Raw genomic sequence first — 25,839 nt, 5'->3', positions numbered from 1 at the left:
AGAGGCAGTTTGGTTATTAAGTAAGCTATTCGTTGCAAAGTTTGAGTGTTATTGTGAAGTACTTTAATAAAGGCCATTTTTCCATTATTCAATATTGGAGTTATTTATTCAACAGTTTAGTGATTCGAACTTAGCAGAGGGTTGCAAATAAGAGGATTTGCAAGTAAATTCGTTACAATATTATAAATAAAAAAAAAAAAAAAAAAAAAAAAAAAAAAATATTATAAATACAATGGAAAATAAACGCTTCTGGTGCGAGTTTTTCGACTTATACCGTGAATTACCAGCACTGTGGAAAATAAATAGTGGTTTTTTATACAATTAGTGCCTTTTTTATACAATTAAAACACATGTTTCATTTGTTGCGCTACTTTAAAACAGGATATTGCGCAGTGTTTTTGAGACGTGTATGTCAAAATTTTCATTTGCACAAATTTCGTGTTTTATATTTGCGCATGGTTTTTGTGTCATGTATGGGCCGTCACAGTAAAAAGCCCGGATCACCGGTTTAATTGCTGTTCAATTACTTAATAAACATTTGCTCAATAGGGTTTTCAAGCATTTTTGAAAACGACTGGTATATTACATTATTTACATATTTTATGTTTACTTAACTGTCTGCTCATATTTCATCTGTTAATACATTAACGCCCAACTTTTGTTTCGCTCTTTTATCACCTTTTTCTGTTAGTACTTCATATATGTATATATTTTATTGCATCTGAAGGATTTGTTCCCAAATGGGAACATTGAGTACATACGACTTAAATCATGTTGTGACAGGCTACAAAACAATGAACATGCATACCTCGGTCGCATTCAGTACTTATTTTACGAAATTTTTTTTACACAGCGCACATCGTTTTTGTTTTCCTTTTGAAATAGCGGCTAAAACATATTTTGTTATGACTCGATTGAGTGTACAAACTGGGCGACCAAGCGCTTTCGGATTTGAGAGGCTAGAATTTATGTGCAAATAGCTTCGCGCTACCATTCGAATAAGGTCAAGATATGGAATTTTGTCATGACTTAAATTATATATAACGAATGAATTATACATACAAAATATCCAGACAGTTTGTGAAAAGCCTAAAGTACCATTTTTTTTCTTTTAATTTTTTGGGATACTTGTTGATATGCCAGTATAACTTATCCACACCTCCCATGTATTTGTCATATTGTGATATTACATGAGGCTGAAGAACTTGAATATATTTTTTATCCTTTACATATCGGTGGTTAGTAATAACTTTTACACATCTGTTATCATTCCACGAAACAACTAATAATTCGTTATTTTTATCAAATCTATAATCAGTAGCGCAGCGAGGCTCTTTTTTCATGGCTTCATCTGTTTTATCGGACACTTACATATTTAGACAGTTGAATCTGGCTGTACCAGTAGCACGCATATTTTTTTTATCAAGAACTGAAATTAGTCTGAAGCTTGAAAAAAATGGTCAAAATAAAGCTCGTGGTCTTCAGGATACTCTAGAAGTTGAACCATTGAAGTAATAACCTTTTCGCCAATACCAGTCAAATCCTTCTCAACCGGGTCCCTTTTCCCCTGATAAAGCTCAATATTATAACAAAATCCAGTTTCTCTACAGGCCATGATCCACTGCTTTAAGCCAAACCGTATTGTCTTTCCTCTGATAAATTGCTTTAGGAAGTGATCTCCGTAATATCTTACCATCTTTGAAAAAACATTAAGCTTTAAAAAATTTTCGTTCAGCTTTTAAATCAGTGGGTTTATTTTGGAGTCCTTTTCAGGAATACCACTTGGAATGTTTTCGTTGTTATTGAAGTGCAAAAATCGTTTGATTTCAGGGTATCTGTTCCTTGGCATGCAGTTAATTTGAATGTCAACGTCGTCGTCTGTGCACCATACATCCTTTCACTGGGTAAACTGTGGTATAATCTTAAAATCAATATGCCAAGAAACTTACGAAAACATTCTAAAGAAAGGCAGAAGTTATGGAACTATTTCTTCAACTAGCCAATTGTCAAAAAAGAATTCAAAAATTTCAAATGCCCCTCTGCTGAAAATTCTTTTGAATTTTAGCTTTGTTATCCTGGCAGCGTTCAGATGATGGGAAATGGTTACTATAACTTTCATCAGTATGAAGCCATCGCGATGTGCAGGCTGGATTTTCTTCTTCCAGCTTTTATCTTTTCGAAGTTGTACTTGGCGTAAAGTCGATATCTTTTTCATTTTCAGTAAAATGAATTTCTACTTCGCCAGGAATATCCTTCCATTCTGCAACTTCATTAAGATTGTGTTCATCAATATCTTCACAATCCGCCAGGGTATCAGCATCTGGAGGCAGTTGCACTATATATATATGTAATAGCACTTTCGTCATCCAGCTCTGCATCTTAGAGGAGTTCTTCTAAAATTCCTTCAATTTCATGAAGTTTTACAGCTCTTTGGCTAAACATGATTTAGATATAAAAATTTCAGCCTAAAACGATACCGAAAAATATTTACAAAATTTGTGTACATAGTGACCAATGCTCCCAATTGGGAACATTGGAAAAACGTTGGAATTGTGAAATGTAAGCAATTTTCTTGGGGAAAAACTAGTTATTTTATTTACCTACGTCACAATCTAGCACTGTAAGAAAATATCACCTCAAGTTTTTGGTTAAATCAATAAAAATTTGCAGATAAAGTCCTTAAATCAGAAGAATGTGCCACTTCCGAGAATATTTGCTTGCTACTGACCACGTTATCCTTAGAGAGCATCGAGAACAGCTGATTATATGAATAGATATGTGAGAATGTGTAACTCGCTTTCGATTTCTTGATCGGTAGTTCTCATTCGATAATATTTAATGATTTGTCCAAGTTCCCAAATGGGAACATTGGGTGCTAATGGGTTAACTAGATTTTAAAAATGAATATTAGTTTTATGTGAAGTGTTGGTTTGAAACACAAATTGGCAATTCATAGCAACTCAATTTATTTACTGCTAGCGAACAAACAAACCTTTCTTCAATTCTTTGGCCATTCTTCACAGACATTCTCATTGTCCTGATTTGACAGGCAGGTATGGCAATGGAGGAATAGAAAGACTCTTCACTTGTAGGAATTCACAATGGGCAGAGGGAAATTTTAATTTTAAAAACGTGTTTTCAGTGAAAAACTGAATTGATGTTTCGAACCGCTAGTTAGAACATATTTACTTAAATTAGCTCTTTTCAACCACTAATTTGTGTAAATAAAAACAGCTCCAACCGTGATGTCTTTTAACCCACTCAGATTTATTTTATTAAAAATTGTCTTGATTTTATATTATGTATTTTAAACATCAGCAATTTAAATAGTACAACGAAATTTTTATAAAAATAGGCAATGCAACTATGTATGTATGTATGTCTGTATGTATAATATATTCGTTTTCAAATATTATAAGTATTTATAACTCCCCTTTAAAAATCATTTCTGTACTTTTCCTTACCATCCCATTTAGTTTAAAACTGTATTTAATTTGTTTGTAAGTACATACAAGAGTGTATCTATTCCCTAAATGAACAACTGGTATCCTAGACCAAATGTAAATACCATATGTAGTATAATAAAAAAATATTTTAAATGGTCCTCGAGATTGGAACATGTGATGTTAGGCAGTTCTGTGTTTACTAATTAGAAAATAATAAGGCATTTAATTATGTGCTTAAATGTATGTATGTATGTTCGTAATTATGTATGTTTGTTATATATTCTGAGAAGGAACTGTTAAACTTTGAGAAATAAAACCATTAAAAAACAAAAACAAAAGAGTTGTGCTTTTGCGAGTATTTATAATGAAGTAACGATGAGTGTACGTTGTATAAACAGAAATCAATTAGCTAATCAAGAGGCACATTGAAAATAAACGCATAAACGCTCGCAATTTTAAATCATAATTCTTTCGAAACTTTTGGTACAATACAATTGGCAATTTATTTAGTTTATAAAGAGCCTTTGCAAATTTTGACTCCATATTGGTTTCATATTTTTTAAAAGTTTTTAACATTTAAAAAAACTTTTTATAACATTCAAAGTGTGTGGTTTTATTTTATAGTAAACTAATTGTTGCACCATTATTTCTTATAGTGCTTACACATTTTTTTTCTCACAAGCCCACCTTTAGTCTAAGAGCCCGTGACTGTCAGACCTTCGTCATTTTATAAAAGTTGAAATTTCGTCAGTGCATACTAGGGCTGGGACTATATCCGTTGACACGGATATCCGGGTAATATTCGTTTGTGAAACTATCCGGATATCCGGATTTATGAAGATCCGGTTAATAACCGTATTTTTGGATATCCAGTGAAAGCAACAAATTGATGTACCATATATGTTTATTTAACATTAATAACAATAAATTCGTGGGACATTTAAATAAATTAACAACGTTTTTTCACAATATAAACAAATGGCACTGTTCTTATTTTCACTTGTTTGTAAAATTGTAGCTTTTTAATTTTTGACGTTAATTTAATAATCCGGATTTTCCGTTTACGTATCCAGATAGCCGAACAGCGGATATCCGGATTTCCCATTTATGAATCGGGATATCCGGATAGCCGGATTTTTTGCTTAGCTATCCGGTTATTCGAATATCCGGTTTATCCGGATAGTTGAAAAATCGGGATGCAGTTCACAGCCCTAGTGCATACTTCCAACTGAAGCAGGATCGTTGTTCTATTATAAAACTTGGGTCATAGTGGCTTTGTCCAGCCAGAGACTTTTTGTAATGCAGAACTGTACTTTTTCATAAAATGAAAGCTGAACGTTTTTACGGCAAACAAAATTTCAAAAGTTTTTTTTAAAGATTTTGTATTCGAATTTCAGTATAAAATTGCTTCGATGTTCCTTGAAGTTTAGAAGCATTAAAAGTGTCTGGCTGATCAAAGTCACTATGGAAAGTGTCTGGCAATGAGGCTAGTAGCTTCTTATATCGTGACGAAAACCATATATGAAAATCAGTCTTTATAAAATAACGAAAGAAAGGTCTATTTTTCTGCAAAATTTTTGCACGATATCTGTTAAAGCCACTATGACTCAAGTTTTATAATAGACCAACGATCCTGCTTCAGTTGGAAGTATGCACTGACGAAATTACAACTTTTATAAAATGACAAAGGTCTGGCCGTTACGGGCTCTTGCTATACTTTAAGTTTTTGTGATGTCTTTTTTAGTTTTATTTTTCCTTTTTAGAGTTGCATTTGTTTCTAACAGCCAGATTTAAGTTATCTTTTTAAATGTATGTGCGTGCATTTGTGTGCAATTCAATAATACATCCAAATACATATTTACAATATGCCAATTAAGGCGCAATAGGAGGCATACTTATACAATAACTTATACAACAACAATATATATTTATAAAAGTCAATCAATAATTTTTGCATTTGTTTAAATAACTTACATGAGTTAGTTTACATGATTGTAAAAAACATTCACTTGATAAACGTCGTTCCGTTTTTATAAAACTTAATAAAATTGAAATAAGTTTAACGGAACGGAAATTGACACTGGAGATGGCACAAGGCCGTAACCGGCTTGTCTCTAAACCAGGGCTCTTCATTCCATAGCACAATTGTGCCCTCTCAATTCACACGCATATGACTTAGTCGCCCTTGGCACTTGGCGTAGCAACATCGGTGATGGGTATCGGCTGATCGGTATCAAAATATGTATGCTTGCTAGTAAGCGAATAAATAAAAAATCAATTCACCCGCACGATCATCGCGACGATTGCGCTCTCACTAATACAGGCGCACTTTCAATTTTGAAGAGCCCCGCTCTAAACCAAATTTGCAAGAGCTGTCGGAAAATCGTTCTAATATTCATCGAAAATTCAAAGCTTTAAACCGAATACTCTCTAATTTCAAGTTATAACCCTTTATTCCACGCATTTCTCAACTCTTAAACTATTGACGACTTTTATAAAATTTAGAGTGCCGTTAATTATTATTATTTTTTTTAAATTTAAATTCATAAATTTGCTCTTTTATTGATGTCGATAAAATTTTATTTACTCCTTAACGCTTTTTAATAGTAAATAAGATTCCTAAATTTTCTTTAAAAAAAACCTTAATTTACAGCAGCAGATACAGTTAAGTTTATGCAGACGATATTGGTCTTGTCAAATCACAATTTTTTTAATTTTTTTCAACGCCGATAGCAATAAAACTTAAGCATCTTATGGCTTAATAAATGTTGACAAATGCAAACAATTATATTTCATATGTGTTCTCCTTTGGACCAGCTATCAACATACAATCGCCTGCATAAACTGATACATAATTTTCAACGCCAATCAATGCTAATTTTTCTTTTCCGTTAAATTTTTAAAAATTTATTGAAACTTTCTGGCAGCGCTGCGTGCACGCCATGCTTGAATGCAATTATATGCGAAGAAAAGCGTAAAACCATGTATTTGAAAAGCCACAATACAGAATGCGTACCACAACAAGCCATACGGGAAACCCTGGATATAGTAAGTAAAAATTAAACTAGTAATACAATTTTATTTAAAAAAAATTTACTTACACGCCACATGAATATATCTGTATCATCAATGTCGGTTTTCTCATCCAGTCTAATGTATTCCCACACATCGCCAAAATAATATACGATGCAGTAGAGCAACGGTAATATAGCAAATACACCAATAGCTATCATATATTTTTGCATTTCCCGCACTTTATTGCCACGAGCTGCCGTCAAACCAATAAAGGAAGTTAATAATGAGAATAACCAAATATATTCCCACCATAATGGTGCTGGTACTTCAAGCTCTTCGATTTCGAGCACAAAAATATCTAAACGATCCAATATATCCGAAGTCAATTTAGCAATCATCACAAAAGAAAGTAGTGCATGAAAGAATATGCAATACCGTAATCGAGATTTATTCAGCAAACTGGAAGAGAGATAATCTTGTCAAGAAATTTTTAACTGAATTATTTTTTGTAAAATATAAAAAAGTTTTTTTTTCTTATATCAGAATTTGATCAAATTATTGATGTTATTAGTATTTTGTCCGATTACTGATCCGGTACTTTCCGGAAATTAGCACCACTAAGGTACTAGCTCGCTGTAGATTTTAAACGCCTCTAGCTCAGGAGTCTGATTCCCTATCTGCGCTTCGAGGGAGATCTTAAGGCCACAATAAAGGTGGACGGTTGGCGCAAGGGTGCTCAAATGGCGGACGAGGCGATACATGTGAACACATATGGTTCCAAAGTAATGGAAGGAGTTGGGTCTGCGGTATACTGTGCTGATCCGGAAATCAACAGATCCTACAGGATGCCGGATTACTGTATCGTTTTCCAGGCGGAAATATTAGCCGTAACAAAAGCAGTAGAAACCCTGGAAGAGAATAGCTTAAGCTGCAACCGTGTTAACTTTAATATTGACAGTCATTCAGCAATTAGGGCAATAATCTCGCATAGCACAGCATCTAAATGCGTGTTAGAGTGTAAGCAGTCTCTGGAGAGAATCGGGACAGGGAGAAGCATACATCTATGTTGGGTACCAGGGGCATATGGGAATAGATGGGAATGAAAAAGCTGATGAACTAGCTGAAAAGGGCGCATCCCTTGACGCTTGCTCCGTAGACGTCCCAATTAGACTGGGTGAGATTAAGCGAATGCGAGAGGTGCACATGATCGACCAAGCGGGAAAGGCGTGGGTTTAAGCGCGGGGCTGTGAAGTGTCGAAATATATGTATAGGTCTTAGAACCTTAGACTAACGAAGTTGCTTCTGTCAATAAAAAGAGAGGACTGTATACTCATGACAGGTATTTTGACTGGACACTAGCTTCTGGCGTCACATGCCTTTAAATTAGGCTTGGTCAGTGATAGCACATGTAGGAAGTGCGGGCTGGAGGAGGAAACGAACGAGCACGTTCTGTGCTCGTGCCCTGCGCTTGCCAGGCTAAGACTCCAGCTATTAGCAGCAAATGGTTCAAGTCCTAGGAAGCTTCTAGTAGTTGCCAAGAGAACGGAGTTATTTTATAACACAGGTCCTGGTTTTTGATAGGGTTTTTCAGTTTGGTCGTTAAAAAAAACTTCTGGTAACACTACGGACTCATTCAGTCTATGTAATGTCCTCATGGACCGGCCAGTTCAACCTAACCTAACCTAGCTCAGGAGTGACTATCATGAGAATACTCTAATTCCTTAACCCACTGGGAATAGTTATATCCGCAAGAAAACTTCCCTCAGCATAAAAGAGCTTATAGTGACCAAGTCTTTAGTCGATACTAGCACCTTCCTTCACTAGCCCGACTGCCGCGGGAACGGACCCCTCGAACATTGACCAAACTGTTTCAGAAGTTGACTAAAACTGCGCCGCATAAAACACGTGAAAGCCGAATACTGTACCAATACAGCCAAAACTCAAATGATTTCTGATTCTAGGAATATTAAAACAATACATTGCCGAAAAAATGCTTAGAAGATTCAATTGCGGAGCGTACCATATACATATCGGATATAGAAACACCCACAGCCGTAACACAAAGAATCTTTGGGGATAAACAAGAATACTCGGCCCGAGTTCACCATATGTTCGAAGGTGTTGAAACTGCGTGAACACCAAGTACTCGTGAAGTTCGATAAATATAGAAAACGTATGTTTTTAAGTCAGCTAGAGCTTATGCAGGAGTATAAAATAAACAACAAAAGAGGCAAATTAATGATAAACAAATCAAGTAGGGTTTTTAGGAACGGCTCCTTCGGCTTCCTGTCTGTAACAAGGTTTTCTTTCTATCATCGTCTTGATATATATAGCGATTTGTTTGCCGTCTTTCAGTGAGTTTTACAGCTCCGGCTCACGCTCAATTCTCACGGGAATGCTCTGGATCATTGAGAGACTTGAGAAGCAGATGTCGTGAAATTTTCGCCCACGTGAAATGTGATAGGCAGATGTCGCCGGTGTTTTTCATTTAACTCAGTGATTCCCAAAGTGGTCTATATCGACCCCTAGGGGTCTATGACAACCTGCAAGGGGTCTACGTCAGCGAAAAAAAAATTTGGGGGTCCATGAAATGAAAATGGCGGTCCACGATAGTGGATCTCAACACATACACTGATAGTACCTATTTACTTACATCATACCAGGCATGCTTAACCAACGAACCGATATCATTTCGTTACGATAATTAACGTTAATAAACGAAACAAAGTCATTTCGTTTCGTTTATTAACGTTAAGAACGTAAAATTAACGAAATGATTTCGTTTCGTTTTCTGCCATATCAAAACGAAATCAAATCGTTTATGTTGATTATTAATTTCAAACTATGCTGGCAAAGCTGATTGATGGCGGAGTTATTAAAGGTGAAAGTATTAGCCAAGCTGATTGCAACTTTTCTCATGAATTTTGACAGTACGAACATTTCTCAGAGTATTTTTGACATTACCACCAACGAATTACACAAACAAATTACATGGAGTTTGTGTGTGTATGTGCGCTCGTTGTTACCACCTTACAGCTTCACCATGGCTATAGCATTGCCAGCACAATTCAAACATAAAGTATCACGTTTTTGTTAACGTTTTTAACGTTAACGAAAGCTTTTCGTTTCGGTTAAAAACGAGATACAATTTATTTTGATAATTTCTTTATCGATAATATGTCGAAGTGTTTCAACGGAAACGGTGGAAATTTTTTGATAAACGATTAGCTTAACGTTAAGGTGCATCCCTGCATCATACTATCTTACAATATCAAAACACATACATTATTTATAAAAGTACCTAGGTTTCATATAGCGCTCAATATACACCACAAACCCATTCGTTAGCCGAATAAACGACGGGCAGTTGATCTACTAACACCATTACACATCTTTCCGCTACAGCACTGAATTTGCGTTCGTTTCTAGCAATGCTGTTGTAGGATGTTGGTATTCGCTTTGTGGTCGCAATACATTTTGAATTTGTAAAAACCTCAGAGTCGCAGTCGTAGTCGCAGTCTCAGAGCTTCGCTAAGACGGCCCATACATGACACAAAAGCCATGCGCAAATATAAAACGACGGAATTTGTGCAAATGGTAATTTTGACATACACGGCTCAAAAACACTGCGCAATATTCATTTTTAATGTAGCGCAACAAATGAAACATGTGTTTTAATTGTATAAAAAAGGCACTAATTGTATAAAAAAACACTATTTATTTTCCACAGTGCTGGTAATTCACAGTATAAGTGGAAAAACTCGCACCAGAAGCGTTTATTTTCCATAGTATTTATAATTTTTATATTTTAGTTGCAAGACCAGCTCAACTCATTGCAGCACTGCGCAATATTAATTTTTCAACTAGCGCAACAAATGAAACGTTTTCTAATTGTATAAAAAATTATTATTTATTATTGAATTTGTGTGAATTCCTGTTGCAAGCTAAGATGGTCCTTATGCCTTCGATATTAACATTTTTAAGCAACAATTACTGATGTTATATTATCAGAAACAACGGGTAAACTGTGTAACATTCACCACACACGAAGAAAAAAGCATGTGCAATATTTGCAGACATGCGTAAATATCAAAATCGTTTTGATTTTAGCGCAGTTCTCTGCGCAAATAGCGCAACCAGTGCACACACCGGGCAAATCCTTGTGCAAATTGGTAATTGGCACAAGGATACTTGAGCCGTGTAATTGGCGTATAACTTGCACTGACTTGTTCAATTTGTCACTCTATAAATACGAATGTGGGACAAATACGTTTATTCGTTTCCTGAATCTTGAAAAGGAAAGTGCTAAGAATATATTTTAAAAAATATAAACAGATAATATATCACCCAAATTATAGTGAGACAGTGTTATTTTGTTTGGTAGTGCTGGAGAAAAGTAAGTACATTATTTTTTATCAATCATGACTTTAGTTAGTTAATATTCAATCAATAGCAAAATTCCACCAGTACTCCTCAATAGTTTCTTTTTGAAAGTTTTAGCAATCGGTATTATAATTACTGTATAATCTCCGTAATTCGAGCTAATTGTTGCAAGAAGTTGTTCGAATTATGGAATGTTTTCGGAAAAATAAAAAAATATTTTTAATATACAGCTGCTGGATTTTCTGTCTTATTTAAATAATGTAATTTTGCCCACATATGAATGATGCCATGTCCGAATCTAAAAAGAAATGTAGACAGTACAGTGTTGATTATTTGAAATTTGGCTTCATTCCATCATTGCCGAACAAACAATTGCCTATTTGCCTTTTATGCAACAAAGCCTTGGGCAATGACGCTATGAAACCATCTAAACTGCAAGATCATCTGAGAAGATGCCACCCTGATAAAACAGAGAAAGATTGGAAATACTTTCAAACACTCAAAGATGCACTTCAGAAGAGACCTACACTGGACAGAATGTTCGCTTCGACGTCACAAAGAAATGATGGTTTGCGGGCGTCTTACAATATCTCGTTACTTATAGCAAAATCCGGAAAACCGCATACTATTGGGGAGAAGTTAATTTTGCCAGCCGTTGAAGAGGTTTTAAAAACTGTTCTACACAAACCTACATCTGATATCATTAAAAGAATTCCCTTAAGCAACAATACTGTTGAAAGACGTATTGATGAAATGAGTTCTGATGTTGAAAGCTTCTTATGCAATTATTTGCAAATGACCCATTTCTCTATACAACTGGACGAGTCAACTTTACCTGGTAATGCAGCATTATTATTGGCATATGTTCGTTTTATTATGAACGAAGAAATCTACGAAGAACTGCTCTTTGCAAGAACTTTGATAACCGACACTAAAGGTGAATCAATATTTCATGTTTTGAAGGATTACTTCATTGAAAAAGCAATTCCTTTATCAAATATAATATCAGTAGCTACAGATGGAGCACCTGCCATGGTTGGACGTTATCGTGGATTTATAAGCTATTTAAAACAAAATGTGTCAGGGGTGTTAGCAATACATTGCGTCATCCATCGACAACATTTTGTCGCTAAAAATTTGAGTGTTAGATTGCATGAATCACTTCATTTAGTCATTGATGCAGTAAACCGAATCCGAAGCAACGCGTTGAATACGCGGTTATTTGCGCAGTTGTGTGAAGAAAATGACGAACACTTTCATCAATTACTCCTTCACACTGAAGTACGCTGGCTATCGAAAGGCTTATGTTTGACAAGATTTTTTGCGCTTTTCGAGACTATTTTAGAATTTCTGGATACTAAAGATAAAATTTTAAAAGAAAATTTAATGAAGAGGAAAACAGACATCGCGTATTTAACAGATTTGTTTACAAAATTTAATATGGTTAATTTGCAATTACAAGGCGACAGTTTAAATTTGATTAAAACAAAGTCCATCTTATCAGCGTTTCTTGCCAGAGTTAAACTAATGAAGCAAAATATTGGACGGGGCGAATTTTCTCAGTTCCCCAATTTGTCATAGACAAGCTGCCAGGAAGACGACGTTTCAACTTACGTTCAACATTTAAATGCCCTCTATTCAGATTTTGATTGTAGGTTTGAGGATATTTTGACTATGGTCATACCACCGTGGATAATTAATCCATATGGTGACATAGAAGAAACGAATGTCATAATACAAGAGGAACTGACTGAACTAAGTACAAACGAAGAACTTAAGGTTCAGTTTAAAAACGGATATCAGCAATTCTGGCTGCAAAACAAGATACCCGTTACTTATCCCGTATTATGGAATAAAGTGAGGAAATTTTTAATTTCCTTTCCGTCGTCTTACCTATTGGAAAGGGGGTTCAGCGCTGTTACCAATCTCCTAACGAAAAAAAAGAAGCAGACTGGACATCATTAGCCGAGGAGATTTAAGATTAACCCTTACAAAATTGACGCCAAATTTTGATCATTTATTACTAAAGCATCAGGTTCATCCTTCTCACTAAAAATATTGACTTATTGCTTATGTTATTTTATTTATAGTTTACTTTATGTTTATTTAATGTTACGTATATTTTACATAACAGATACAAAATTTTATTTTGAGTAGTTTTAATTTAAATTCAATTAATAAATGTATAAATTAACATGTGTTCTTACTTTAAGTTTTTAACACTAAACTTCACTACAGTTAGAAGAATCCAGGAAATCAATATCAGGTAAGTAGGGGGCTACCCAACACGGAAAACATGGCAAGGGGTCTACGACACAAACAAGTTTGGGAAACTCTGATTTAACTCATACGGCGAAAGGCTAAAGCGCCAAATACACGATACGAACATTTCCGCGAACATTCCGCAATCTTGTTCGCAGCTTTGGCCATACACCATACGAACTTTTGGCCGAACATTAGTTCTCTTTCAGACAGCGATGAATACGGACAACAATTGTGCTGCAGCAATATTGCTCGCTGTGGCAATTAAGCGTAAAAAAAATTTATACATTTCAATAAATTCACTCAGAATTTTTTTATTGTCCATTTTACTTTTCCGCGCACGTCTGTTCCGTTCAGAAATAACTACGATTATGAGCTATTTCGCCATACACGCACGAACAGTTCGCGCAAATGTTCGCCAAAAATTAAAATATTTTGATTTTTGGCGAACATTTGCGCGAACTGGCAAACACCACCATACACAACAGAAAAGGTCGCAGAAACATGACATAACGGGAATGTTCGCGGAAATGTTCGTGTCGTGTATTTGGCGCTTAAGCAGCGGCATCTATTTTTGAAAAAGTAGGTATATTAAAGGCCGCGTTGCCAACCTAAAAAGCAGTAATTAACAAATTATCTGGCTCACAAATTGAACCAGCCTTCTATCTGGATTTATCTGGCTCAAATCGATGTTGTTGCATTTACATGCAAAATTATTTTTTTTTTTCCTTTTTTAGGAATTGAATGTTCCAATTCCAATAAATGGCAAGAGGACTTTTAAATTGCCTCTTATATCGCCAGGTTAACAAACGTATAAGGGTAATATACTTGCAACATTTAGACGTGCATAAGCAGCTAACATATGTCGCAAAGTAAAAACCCGTAGCACAAATTTTCTCCTTGTAATTGCTAAATATATGGCTTGTTGCCATGTGCTTTTTCAAAATTTGCAATTCATCATGAATTATATTTTTACGTATGTAAATTTTTTTTTTCCATTTTCCAATCTCCAACATCACTTTATGGCTGTATGATTCGAATCCAGTAATTTGTATAATCCGGTGAGTTTTAATATAATATGTATAGATGCTCTAGTCCATTTAATTGTGGTAATTATTTTTCGTTTATTTCATTTTTGTGAATGTCATATCATCCAAAGATAGTTGTTTGATGGTCTTTATATTTCTTTTAACATTTTTCTTGTCTATATTTCAGCATAAATTAGTAACTATAAAACCCTGTCTAACTTCGTCTCCATTTTTAATAGTAGTAAGTTTTTTAATCAGATTTTTAGCATAAATTTTTATTTTATTTTTTTTTAAGTCCCGTTCTTTGTTCCGTTGATCTCAAATTGTCCTTGGTTATTAATTTTAAATTGATTTAAAGCATATGTATGTCTTTGCCAATCTTCCAATCCTTTTAGCACACTCCTTTAATTTTTATCATTACTGTACATTTATGTATTTTATAGTTATTAATATTAAAATTGATTTGATTTAAGGCATATGTCTGTCTTTGCCAATAGTCCAATCCTTTTAGCACACTCCTTTACTTATTATCAGGACTGTACATTTATGTATTTGATTATAATTTGTCTTATCCAAGAATTATGGTCAAATTTGGTATATCAATAGTCCAATCCTTTTATCACACTCCTTTAATTTTTGTCCTGACTGTACATTTATGTATTTGATTATAATTTGTCTTATCCAAGAGTTATGGTCAAATTTGGTATATATAATTGTTTAATTTTTATTTAAGGCATATGTATGTCTTTGCAAGTAGTCCAATCCTTTTAGCTCCTTTAATTTTTATCATGATTCATTTAATTTTACCGCTTGTCTTATTTATGTTAGGTTCTTTTTCTTTTTCATTACAGTTATATGTTTCTTTGTCCTCAGCGACATTATATATTTCCAAAACGGTATGTATGTACATAACGAGATAGTTTTATGTATATATAATTTGCATTTGTTTTAAATTTATAATTTTAATATGATAATAATTAATTGAATTTAATATATTGGATAATTGCCCGCTGGCAATTGTCCGTGTTTGACATTGACCCGCGTATAAAACGAAAGTTTTATACATATATGTTTGCACATCACATTTGGTTTAATATTTCTTTCACTTATTAGGCTCGAAAGCACTTGACTATTTTTAAACAATTACACAAAATGAAGTTTAGATATATTGATTTACTCCAGATACGATAATTTTTTATTTAATCTTTGCCACTTCGATTTCCGCACCATCCTCCATTTTGTTCTCAACCGCATGCATCACGTCCTATTTTTTGCACACGGTTGAGCTATGGGGAAAAACGAACTTAACGCGACGACGTTACAAACCGAAGTGCAAAATTATTTATCTGGCTCAGGATTTTGCCACCGGATGATAGCTATTACCTTCGAGTTATCGTCTTGTTATCACCGAGTCATCAGCTTCTTATAGAAGTTTTATCGTTAATTGTTTCAAAACAACCGATAGGTTCTAGTTAAATTTTCGATATCATATCGTTAACCTTTTGATGGTAAATCGATAATTTTCCGATAACCAATATGTGACTCGCCGATTATACTTTGGCTTAACTCCGATAATAATTTGACAAATAATCAATAGCCATCATCTGGTGGCAAAATCCTGAGCCAGATAAATAATTTTGCATGTAAATGCAACAACGATTTGAGCCAGATAAATCCAGATAGAAGTCTGGTTCAATTTGTGAGCCAGATAATTTGTTAAATACTTCTTTTTAGTTTGGCAACGCTGCCTTTAATAAACCTACTTTTTCAAAACTAGATGTCGCTGCTTAGCCTTTCGCCGTATGAGTTAAATGAAAAACAGCGGCGACATCTGCCTATCACATTTCACGTGTGCGAAAATTTCACATCTTGTATTTGTATTTATTGGGCAATTCATCCCAGCACAACAATTTGGCAAAAATTATTTTATAGTGCTAGTCGGTAAAAGGCATAACATAGGAACAATTTAAACTTGAAACTTAAAGCTAATGACTATGGCTAAGAAAAGGTTACAATAAATAATATATTTAATAAATAGTAAATAAATAAATAAACGAATGATAAGAGTACATTTGCTTAGAAGAAATCAGTATTTTAATTGTCTAGGTTATTATAGAAACTTGTTAATTCTTTATTGAAGAGCAGAGCATTGCTTATAAGCAATGATATGATGATATAAGCATGATCCAGAGCATTCCCGTGTGAATTGAGCGTGAGCCGGAGCTGTAAAACTCACTGGAAGACGGCAAATAGCAAGTTGTTAACTTTACGATAACAAGTCGATGACTTTCCGATGTCATAAAAACTTTTTGATAACTTATCGATAACTTTTCTTTAGCAAATGGATTGCAACTCTTTGTTTCGAGAGAGCGCTGTCAAAATGCACATTTTTTATAACATTTATCAATGATGCCACTCCAAACAAAAATGAATAGATCTAAAAATGGGGATTTTGACATACATTTCGGCGATTATAGTTTCAATCATTTAATAAAATGATAGTCGTAAAATATTTATTTCCTTAAAGTTATTTTACAATAATACGACTAGTTAGATTTATATATAAACATATCTAAGTAAAACTAACATTTCGATTAAATTAATTAGTCAAATATTGTAACTGCATTTAACTCGCAGTGAAAACCATATATTCTTTTGAAATTTCAGTAAATCGGACCTATGATATAATAGTTAGCATTATTTAATGGATAGGGCTTATCCTACATGTCTGGCGTTCCAGGTTCTGTGATCCAAATGGACTGGTTGCATCGGGAGTTCATATTTACAAAACCTGTTTTTAGTGATAACTTTTGAATGGGAAATAATATTAACCTCCGCCTTCGAACTAATAATACTTACACTAAAGCAAGTATTTTTATCCTTTTTCCCATAATTTTTGAACGCTATTCTACAGTTGTAGGTCAAACTAAAGTTTACCAAAATTCTTGGCACGTTTTTCGTTTTGGCTGGCACATTTTTTGTTCTGGCACCTGCTTCAGCTGGCGCGAGGGATTTATCTGTGACTGTTGCCAGCAACAACTAGAAGATAAATCCCTCGTGAGAGCGAAAATGTGAGAGCGTAAACAAAAGATTCGTATCAATCTAATCTATGATGGTTGATTGATGGCTTTTTATTTGATAGTCGCGGGGTAAGCGTCAAATACCCGACACGCACACATACACAAATTCAGTCAATCTGGCTGTAAATCGCAGGAGGCTCTAATCTTCCCTCTGGAACGTACTGTATCTATGTACATATATCCGACAAAGGGCCATCAACATCGATGACACCCTAAATAAAACATTCGGCATGTTTATCGCAACAAGAAGATGAAAAAGATTTACATAAGGCAAAGGACTATTAAGCACTTACCACTCAAAACCGAAAAGGAGAGTATCGCTGCACCAACTAAAACTTAACCTGAGTATGAAGTAGCGAAAAAATTGAACTGGTGCAAAGCATATGTAAACACTGTTTGTTTGATCGTCAGTAGCTTTTACCATGCAGTCGTTCTGGCAGCTCCCTCAGAAACCTTCGTAGTTTGAGCTCAACAACAACCAAAACGAGTACAGGCCATCTAGCACCCTCCATTTTTGAAGGTAAAAAAAAAATATAACCAAAGTGGAAACAAGGAACTGTGTGTAGATGATTACCGATAAGAAGTATCAACAACTTTCCGTCGCTCTTGCAAATTAATACTTCAACGACCCCAAATCAGAGGAAAACTACTGCAAATTTCGTTCATATTGGAATCTTCATATAAGAAATGTATCGTTCTGAAAGAGGTCCGATTATTTTAAAAGAGTATTTTTCGTTCTGAGACATCTAATCTTCTTCTAATACCTAGGTATAGTCTTGGTTGGCATGGTAATAAAACTATAGGATGCCAGCGTTACATACACAGATTCGTTAAAGACTTTTGGAGTGGCGTGCCATTCTTGACTGGCTTAACATCGATCTGAACAAACTAATACTTTTACAGAATCAACGCCATCTTTACTAATGTATATCCTCCACCGTGTGATCACGCAACAAGAAACAATCTTTGAATTGGAATATGCAAACAACTTCTCTACAATAAAACTATAGCAATAGATGATTTTTTATGATTTCCTTACAAATTGAATTGGAGTCAAAGCCGTGGAATTATTAATTAATTATTTTATGAAACTGATAAAAATGTAAATTTTTTTTTTCTTTTTGTATACTTTCTCTAATATCAATAACAAAAACAATTGTACATACATATTAGGGCGAGTCGATTTAAAAATCGCTCATTGCTCTGTGAAAATCGTATTCTAGGGATCAAAATAAGAAACTTTGCCGAAGGAACCATACCTCTAAAACGAATTCTGATGTCCCCCTCCCCCCCCTAGGTAGGGGAAAATTTTGAAAAATCACACTTTGACCCATTTAGAGTGCTCCAATCTAGTCCAAATGTATGACCGACCCCCACTAACTTTGGAGGCCCGACCCAATGATACCAGTGGCACACCCACTGGAACCCCCTGGGGGTTCACCATACAAACATTTCAAAAAATCGCCGGTTTTACACTTTACATGAAAAAATCAGCTAAATGGCTATGTTTTTTCTTTATTTTTATTTATTTATTTATAATAATATTTATTATTTATTTATAATAATATTAATTTTTTCTCTTAAGAAATTTATTTAGTCAGAACATATGTAAATGAGAAAATTAATTTAAGTAAGTTATAGAAAAGAAACTAAAAAAAATTATTGTTTGAAGTCTTTTTTACTTTCAAGTCTGGGCAATTTCGCACGGCTCTCTAATGTCGTAGCCATAACAGCCTCTACATTTTCCGGTATAACCCGTTTGGAAACGCTAGCTAGCAATCGAACATGTCGTTCCGTTCCTTGTATGTGTGATGGAATTTTTGGATCATTAAACGGTGGATCATCTTGATTTAAATATTCTTTCAAGGTATCGTACGGAATGCTTCGCGTGAATGGTGGTTCAAATACGATATTTATATCATTCAAATTGATCATTTCCGTATAACTTGTGCAATTAAAGTTTATATCTGTTTTTTATAAACTCTATGTTCCTTTGGCTCGTCAACATCGGTTCGATAGCGTAGAATTTTCTTGATGGCACAGTCGCGCTTTTCTTTGCAATCATCAAACAACATTGATAACAAGATATTTTCCGAATGCGCATAATACGAATTATCTTTAATTACTTGATTGACAATTTTGCGTAAACGAGGTTCTAGAAATCGTGACCAACCAATGGGTGTTGTTTCTTCTCTTGATTTGCTCTTGATACTTGTCAAGCAATTTATTCAATTTATTAAATACACTTTTTTCAGCATTATTTCCATACCAAGGGTTTCCCATATTCCAATCAACTTATCTTGTACTTGAATAGTGAATGATTTATGGGAAAACTTTTTTTGTTCTGTTTTAGCACGTTCGCTTAAGTAAAAATAATATCTCAAGATATCCACATGGGTTGGTAAATTAAGATCAGTTAAATCAGTAGACACACCAAAAACAGTAACATCATGCTTGGGTATATGACTCATTGGGTTTTCGATAGTTGTTGATGTAGTTGCTTCATCTTGTAGAGGATGGTGGATTCATTGTAAACTTTTTGATTTGGAATGGTCACTTCACTTATTATTTTTTTTGAAATATTTTTTTATCTGAAATTAGCACTTCAAACTTTGAGTTCTTCACAACGACTTAATGCATTCACAAAAACTGTTGCGTTATATATGGTCTACGAGACGAGGTAATAAGAATGAAATGATAATTTCAATTCTACCTGCTGTCTTGTGGTGGCTTAAAAAAAAACAACACAAGCAATTTTACGATCTACAATTGTGTCACAGTGATACCTTCATTTTTTAAAACGGTTGAATAAAAAACCCACACAACTATGTTTACGACATGCAAATGCATCACAGTGATGCCTTGGTTTTAAAAGGGTTTTAAAAACGCTAATTTCTAATAATTTTTTTAAATTTCTTTTCTATTACTAAGTTAAATTCATTTTTTCATTTACATATGTTCTGACTAAATAAATTTAACTCCAAAAAGGAAAACATAGGCATTTCGCTGATTTTTTCATGTAAATAGCAAGACCGGCGATTTTTGAAATGTTTGTATGGTGAACTCCCAGGGGGGTTCCAGGGGGTGTGCCACTGGCATCGGTGGGTCGGGCCTCCAAAGTTAGTGGGGGTCGGTCATACATTTGGACTCGATTGGAGCACTCTAAATGGGTCAATGTGGTATTTTTCAAAATTTACCCCTACCTGGGGGGGGCATCAGAATTCGTTTTAGGGGTATGGTTCCTTCGGCAAAGTTTCTTATTTTGATCCCTAGAATATGATTTTCACAGAGCAATGTGCGATTTTTTTTGCCTCCCCACACATCGACCCGCCCTAATACACATACTTCAGTGAAAGTTTGATAGATTTCTCCAAGAGAGGGACAGTTCAGTAACTTGTTGTTGTTGTTGTAGCGACAAGGACACTCCCCGAAGATCTTGGGGAATGTTATCGATGTTGATGGTCCTTTGCCGGATGTTGTTGTTGTAGCACTGCTTCGCCCCACCTAACAGCCGCGACCGATCACAAATTGTCATCAATATCCTCTAACTGGAGTCCAAGGAAACTTGCTGTTTCAACAGGGGTGGACCATAAGGAAAGGGGTGTTAGAGGCGTTGGTTCCACATTACAATTAAAGAGATGGTTGGTGTCATGTGGGGACACATTGCAAGCGGGGCATACATTTTGTATGTCGGGGTTGATTCTGGATAGGTAAGAGTTTAACCTGTTACAGTATCCAGAACGAAGTTGAGCAAGAGTGACACGCGTTTCCCTGGGGAGTATGCGTTCCTCTCCCGCGAGTTTTGGATACTTTTCTTTGAGTACTGGATTCACCGGGCCATTCCCGGCATAAAGGTCCGACGCCTGTTTATGGAGTTCACCAAGGACCTGCTTGTATTTTTCCGCTTCATACGGCTGGGTTCTCAGGTGCCGTATTTCCTCAAAATGCTTACAGAGATGAGTCCTTAAGCCCCTGTTGTTGTTGTTGTTGTTGTAGCGATAAAGTTGCTCCCCGAAGGCTTTGGGGAGTGTCATCGATGTGATGGTCCTTTGCCGGATACAAATCCGGTACGCTCCGGTACCATAGCATCATTAAGGTACTAGCCCGACCATCTCGGGAACGATTTATGTGGCCACATTAAACCTTCAGGCCATTCCCTCCCTCCCTACCCCCAAGTTCAATGAGGAGCTTGGGGTCGCCAGAGCCTCGTCTGTTAGTGAAACAGGATTCGCCGCGGATAGGTGAGGTTGACAATTGGGTTTGGAGAAGCTATATATTGCGCTGGCAACCTGAAGGGTTGCGCTACACAACCCCTTGAATCTGGTATTTTAGTCGCCTCTTACGACAGGCATACCTACCGCGGATATATTCTGATCCCCTAACCCGCTGGGGGAGTTAGGCGGTGCTGGTTCATCAATCAGATGTCCGTTGGGATGCTCAGGTTTCTGGGTATTCAACAGGAACTGTTTGGTCAGCATCTCATTTCTCTCCCTGATGGGGAGTATTCTCGCCTCATTATGCAGATGGTGTTCTGGGGACATAAGAAGACAGCCCGTGGCAATTCTGAGAGCAGTATTTTGGCAGGCCTGTAGTTTCTTCCAGTGGGTAATTTTTAGACTTGGCGACCATATGGGTGACGCGTAGCACGTAATCGGCTGGCAAATTGCTTTGTATGTAGTCATGAGCGTTTCTTTACCTCTTCCCCAGGTACTGCCAGCGAGGGATTTGAGGATGTAGAACCGGTACGTTCCGGTACCAAGCCCGACCATCTCGGGAACGATTTGTTATGACCACATGCGACCTTCTAGGCCTTACCCCCTAGATCCATGGGGAGCTCGGGGTCGCCAGATCCTCGGATTTTAAGGAAACAGGATACGCTATGGATAGGTGAGGTTGACAATTGGGTTTGGAGAAGCTATACATTGCGCTGGCAACCTGCAAGGGTTGGGCTACACACCCTTTGAATCTTTCAGTAACTTCAAACAAATTTTACTTTTCCATTTTCTATGAATGGCATCATAACAAACCTTTCTTTTTATTTTCAGTTGGATTTCCACAAGCATTGTGAAAAAGCTTAACAGCAACATCAATTGTAAGGACATCACATAAACAATCACCCGCATGTGATACGTACACGTTGATAGCACACGTCATCTTACATACATACTGCATAAGTACAAGTACTTTGGTATGTGCGGCGAGCAGCAGAGACGCCATCGACAGATTTCAATTGTCGCTTGTCCATAAAAACGAAATGTAAACAAATTCTGGCAATTAGCCAATAATGTACACAGTAATCACAGACAATAGGAGCAGCGCCCTAAAAAGCAACACACCCGAGACCGCACATCCTACAACTCATTCAAAAGATCAATTTGGCAAACAATTACAGGTTGGCGAATTATGCAAAACACTTGCCAGACATAAGTGGGAAACATATGTATTGAATTTTTAATCCATATACTAAAACTACTGCTGCTCGAAACGTCGCCCCGAAAGTCGCTTAGATGGAGAAAACAAGAAAATGATTAATAATTAAATATTTTGCAATTTATATTAACCTAATATGATGTGGTGCTGCCACACGCTGTCTGTACTCAAAGTCAGCGCCATCAGAACCAGCTACCATTGGTCCCCCACGAGATGCCATTTTTAATGTGGCTCAAGCACTTTGACGTCCGGGTATCCACGATTACTTTTGGAACTTTTGATTTTGTGGCATTCACTCAACTTTTTTGTTGCACAACTTATGGTTTAGACATTACACTTTATTCTTTTCAAATACTACTCCTCGATCGTAAATAAATTTATAAAAATCGGTGGTATTTAATGCCCGTTTTTAAACGGGGAAAATAAAGTAATAGCACCGTCGTAAGAAAATGAACAGAAAAATTCACCATTAAAACAGAATAGCAAGGTTGCACTGAATTAAAAGCAAATGCTAAGCACAGGGTGCAACAATAAAATTTGTAGTGTTGGTAAAATACAGAATGATATTAGCAGTGTTTTTTTACACGCGCGTGAAAAAAACACCTATCCTCGGTAAGGAGACCCATCTAGCGGTTGTGGTTAAACAACTAGCTACAGCGACAGGGTTTACAGAAAAGCGGAGAAACAACGCTCTGATGGCCATAGGGTAAAACATATAGCTGAATCAGTTGCGATGAAGTGTGGCCGCACATAGAAAACGTAGAACTAGTGTAGAGGGTGTAACATAAACACATTTTTCAGTTATATCTGAGTATAATGCGTATTGAAATTTAGTAGGACAAAATTTATGCGCAGCAATTTCAGAGGTGTATTTAAAGTTTGTCGCTTAGCAGTCCATATAAAGTTTAAGCGTAAACGGATATACGCGTGTTGAAAAACACGCTATTAGTGTAGGGTTATCTGCTTTGTAAAATATGCTTTAATTTTGTAAATATTACTTTTAATATTGTTTCAAAATGAAAATTTTCTAATTAGTTATTTTAAAATTTTTTAAAATTCAGAACAAATTTATTTAGAATTTTTTAAAACTTAAAAATATTTAATTTTAATACCAAACCAATTTTCTATAAAAATATAGTTTGTCATTATATACATATGGGGAGTAGATATAGGGTTATTTATATACTTTTAATAAATACACTTTGTTATCTTTTAAATTTTTTATTAGGTTGCTTATTGATTATTATCAAAAAAAAAAAAAAAAATTTGTGTCAGAGTGTTTATAAATTTTCAATATAAATATTAATATTTTAAAATAAAAAATAAATAAAATTTTAATATAAATATTTTTAATATAGGGTTAACCACAATTAGTTCGACCTTTATTTTAGTAATAATTTGGTAACAGTCTAGGGCATGATACAAAAAATGGAGGTAGTTCCATTTAGTGTGACGTTAGCCACTTAACTTTTGCGGGGACAATGACAATTTCACAAAAAACAAGCTACCAAATTGAAAAATGTTACGAATTTTTCTAATTTTGATGTGTCTTATAATAAATAATCAATAACAGCTTAGAAGATGGTGTAGTACCTGAAATGTGGAAAACGTCAACAATAATACCTGTGGAAAAAGTTAAAAAGACAATGCAACCTGAAGAACTTATACCCATAAATACCCTGCCAAGTGATGCTAAAATTCTTGAAGTAAATAATATACTAGTCTACCAACAGTCAGGATTTGGGAAAAAACACTCCTGTGAGACAGCGCTGAACTTCGTGATATCTGATTGGAAAGAAGAGCTAAACAACAAAAAAGTAGTGGTTTCAGTTTTCCTTGACCTCAAAAGAGCTTTTGAAACGGTGGATAGAGAGATATTAATAAAAAAAAATGCAGCGGATTGGCATAACTGATATTGAACTTAAATGGTTCCGCAACTATTTGAAGCAGAGAAAGCAGAAAACAGTTATAAATGCTGTGACGTCGGATGAATTAGAGGTACCCATAGGGTTACCTCAAGGCTCAGTATTGGTACCTATATTATTTCTTATATACATAAATGACATAGTCAATGCTATCGAAAGTTGTGAAATTAGACTTTTTGCGGATGATGCATTAATTATGATAAGTGAAAATAATATTAATACTGCACTCGCCAAAATGCAACATGAACTAAATAACTTGTATAAATGGTTGTGTGGTAATAGACTGAAACTAAACATAAATAAAACTAAATATATGATAAAAGCAAGGAGGAATATCAATGAGGAGGATATAGCCGAGCTAAAAATAAATGATGAAATCATACAAAGAGTTAACAGTATAAAATACTAGGGAATAATAATTGATAATAAACTCAAATTTGAAGATCATGTAAATTATACAATTAAAAAAGTTGCTAATAAAATAGGAGTGATGCAGAAAACAACTAAATTCATTCAGAAAAAAGTACAAAATAATCTTATATAAAACAGTTATAGAACCGCACTTCGTGTACTGCCCGTCCATTCTATTCATAATATCGGATAAAGAAGTAGACAAGCTCCAAAAGCTTCAAAATAGATGCATGAGATTTATTCTTCAGAAACCTAGGGATACACCAACGGCTGACATTTTGAAGACTTTAGACTGATTAAGTGTGAAACAAAAGATTTTTTTTCCACGCCATGAAATTCATATTTAATATCAAACATGGAAATGTACCTGAGTATTTAAATAAAAATATAGCATTAGTTGAGCAAACTCATAACATAAATACGAGGAGCAAACCTAATTTCAAATTGCCGTTTTTTAGAACTGAAATTGATCAACAGAACATTTTCTACAAGGGTCTGAAAAGTTACAATGATCTGCCTATGGACATAAAAAGTTGCAACCAAATAACAGTATTTAAAACAAAATTATATGAATATTGTAAAACCTTAGCTATAAGATAAAAAACTTTTCAAATTTACGAATTAGGCTTCTGGCCGTAATAAATAAACAATCTAATCTAAAAAAAATCTCACAACATAAATACGAGGAGCAAACATAATATCAAATTGCCATTCTTTAGAACTGAAATTGATCAACAGAACATTTTCTACAAGGGTCTGAAAAGTTACAATGATCTGCCTATGGATATAAAAAGTTGCAACCAAATAACAGTATTTAAAACAAAATTATATGAATATTGTAAAACCTTAGCTATAAGAT

General features: G+C 35.0%; 1 protein-coding gene across 2 annotated transcripts; it reads right to left on the bottom strand.

Moving 5' to 3' along the window:
- Window positions 1–3,243: 3,243 nt before the first annotated feature.
- Window positions 3,244–23,129, bottom strand: jagn (jagunal). Of its 2 annotated transcripts, none has more exons than XM_067758974.1 (3): window positions 22,776–23,129; window positions 6,548–6,936; window positions 3,244–6,485 (listed from the first exon to the last, which is right to left on the bottom strand). In XM_067758974.1, exons 1-3 carry the CDS (start codon window positions 22,825–22,827, stop codon window positions 6,354–6,356), a joined length of 573 nt encoding a protein of 190 aa, XP_067615075.1. In that variant the 5' UTR covers window positions 22,828–23,129; the 3' UTR covers window positions 3,244–6,353. The 2 variants fall into 2 exon arrangements, with proteins under 2 accessions (XP_067615075.1, XP_067615074.1); XM_067758973.1 differs by having other exon boundaries at window positions 6,548–6,920.
- Between the last annotated feature and the right edge of the window lie 2,710 nt (window positions 23,130–25,839).

This window comes from Eurosta solidaginis, chromosome 1 (genome assembly GCF_040869045.1).
Source record: "Eurosta solidaginis isolate ZX-2024a chromosome 1, ASM4086904v1, whole genome shotgun sequence".
NCBI lineage: Eukaryota > Metazoa > Arthropoda > Insecta > Diptera > Tephritidae > Eurosta > Eurosta solidaginis.
This window is presented reverse-complemented; position numbering and strand designations above follow the sequence as displayed.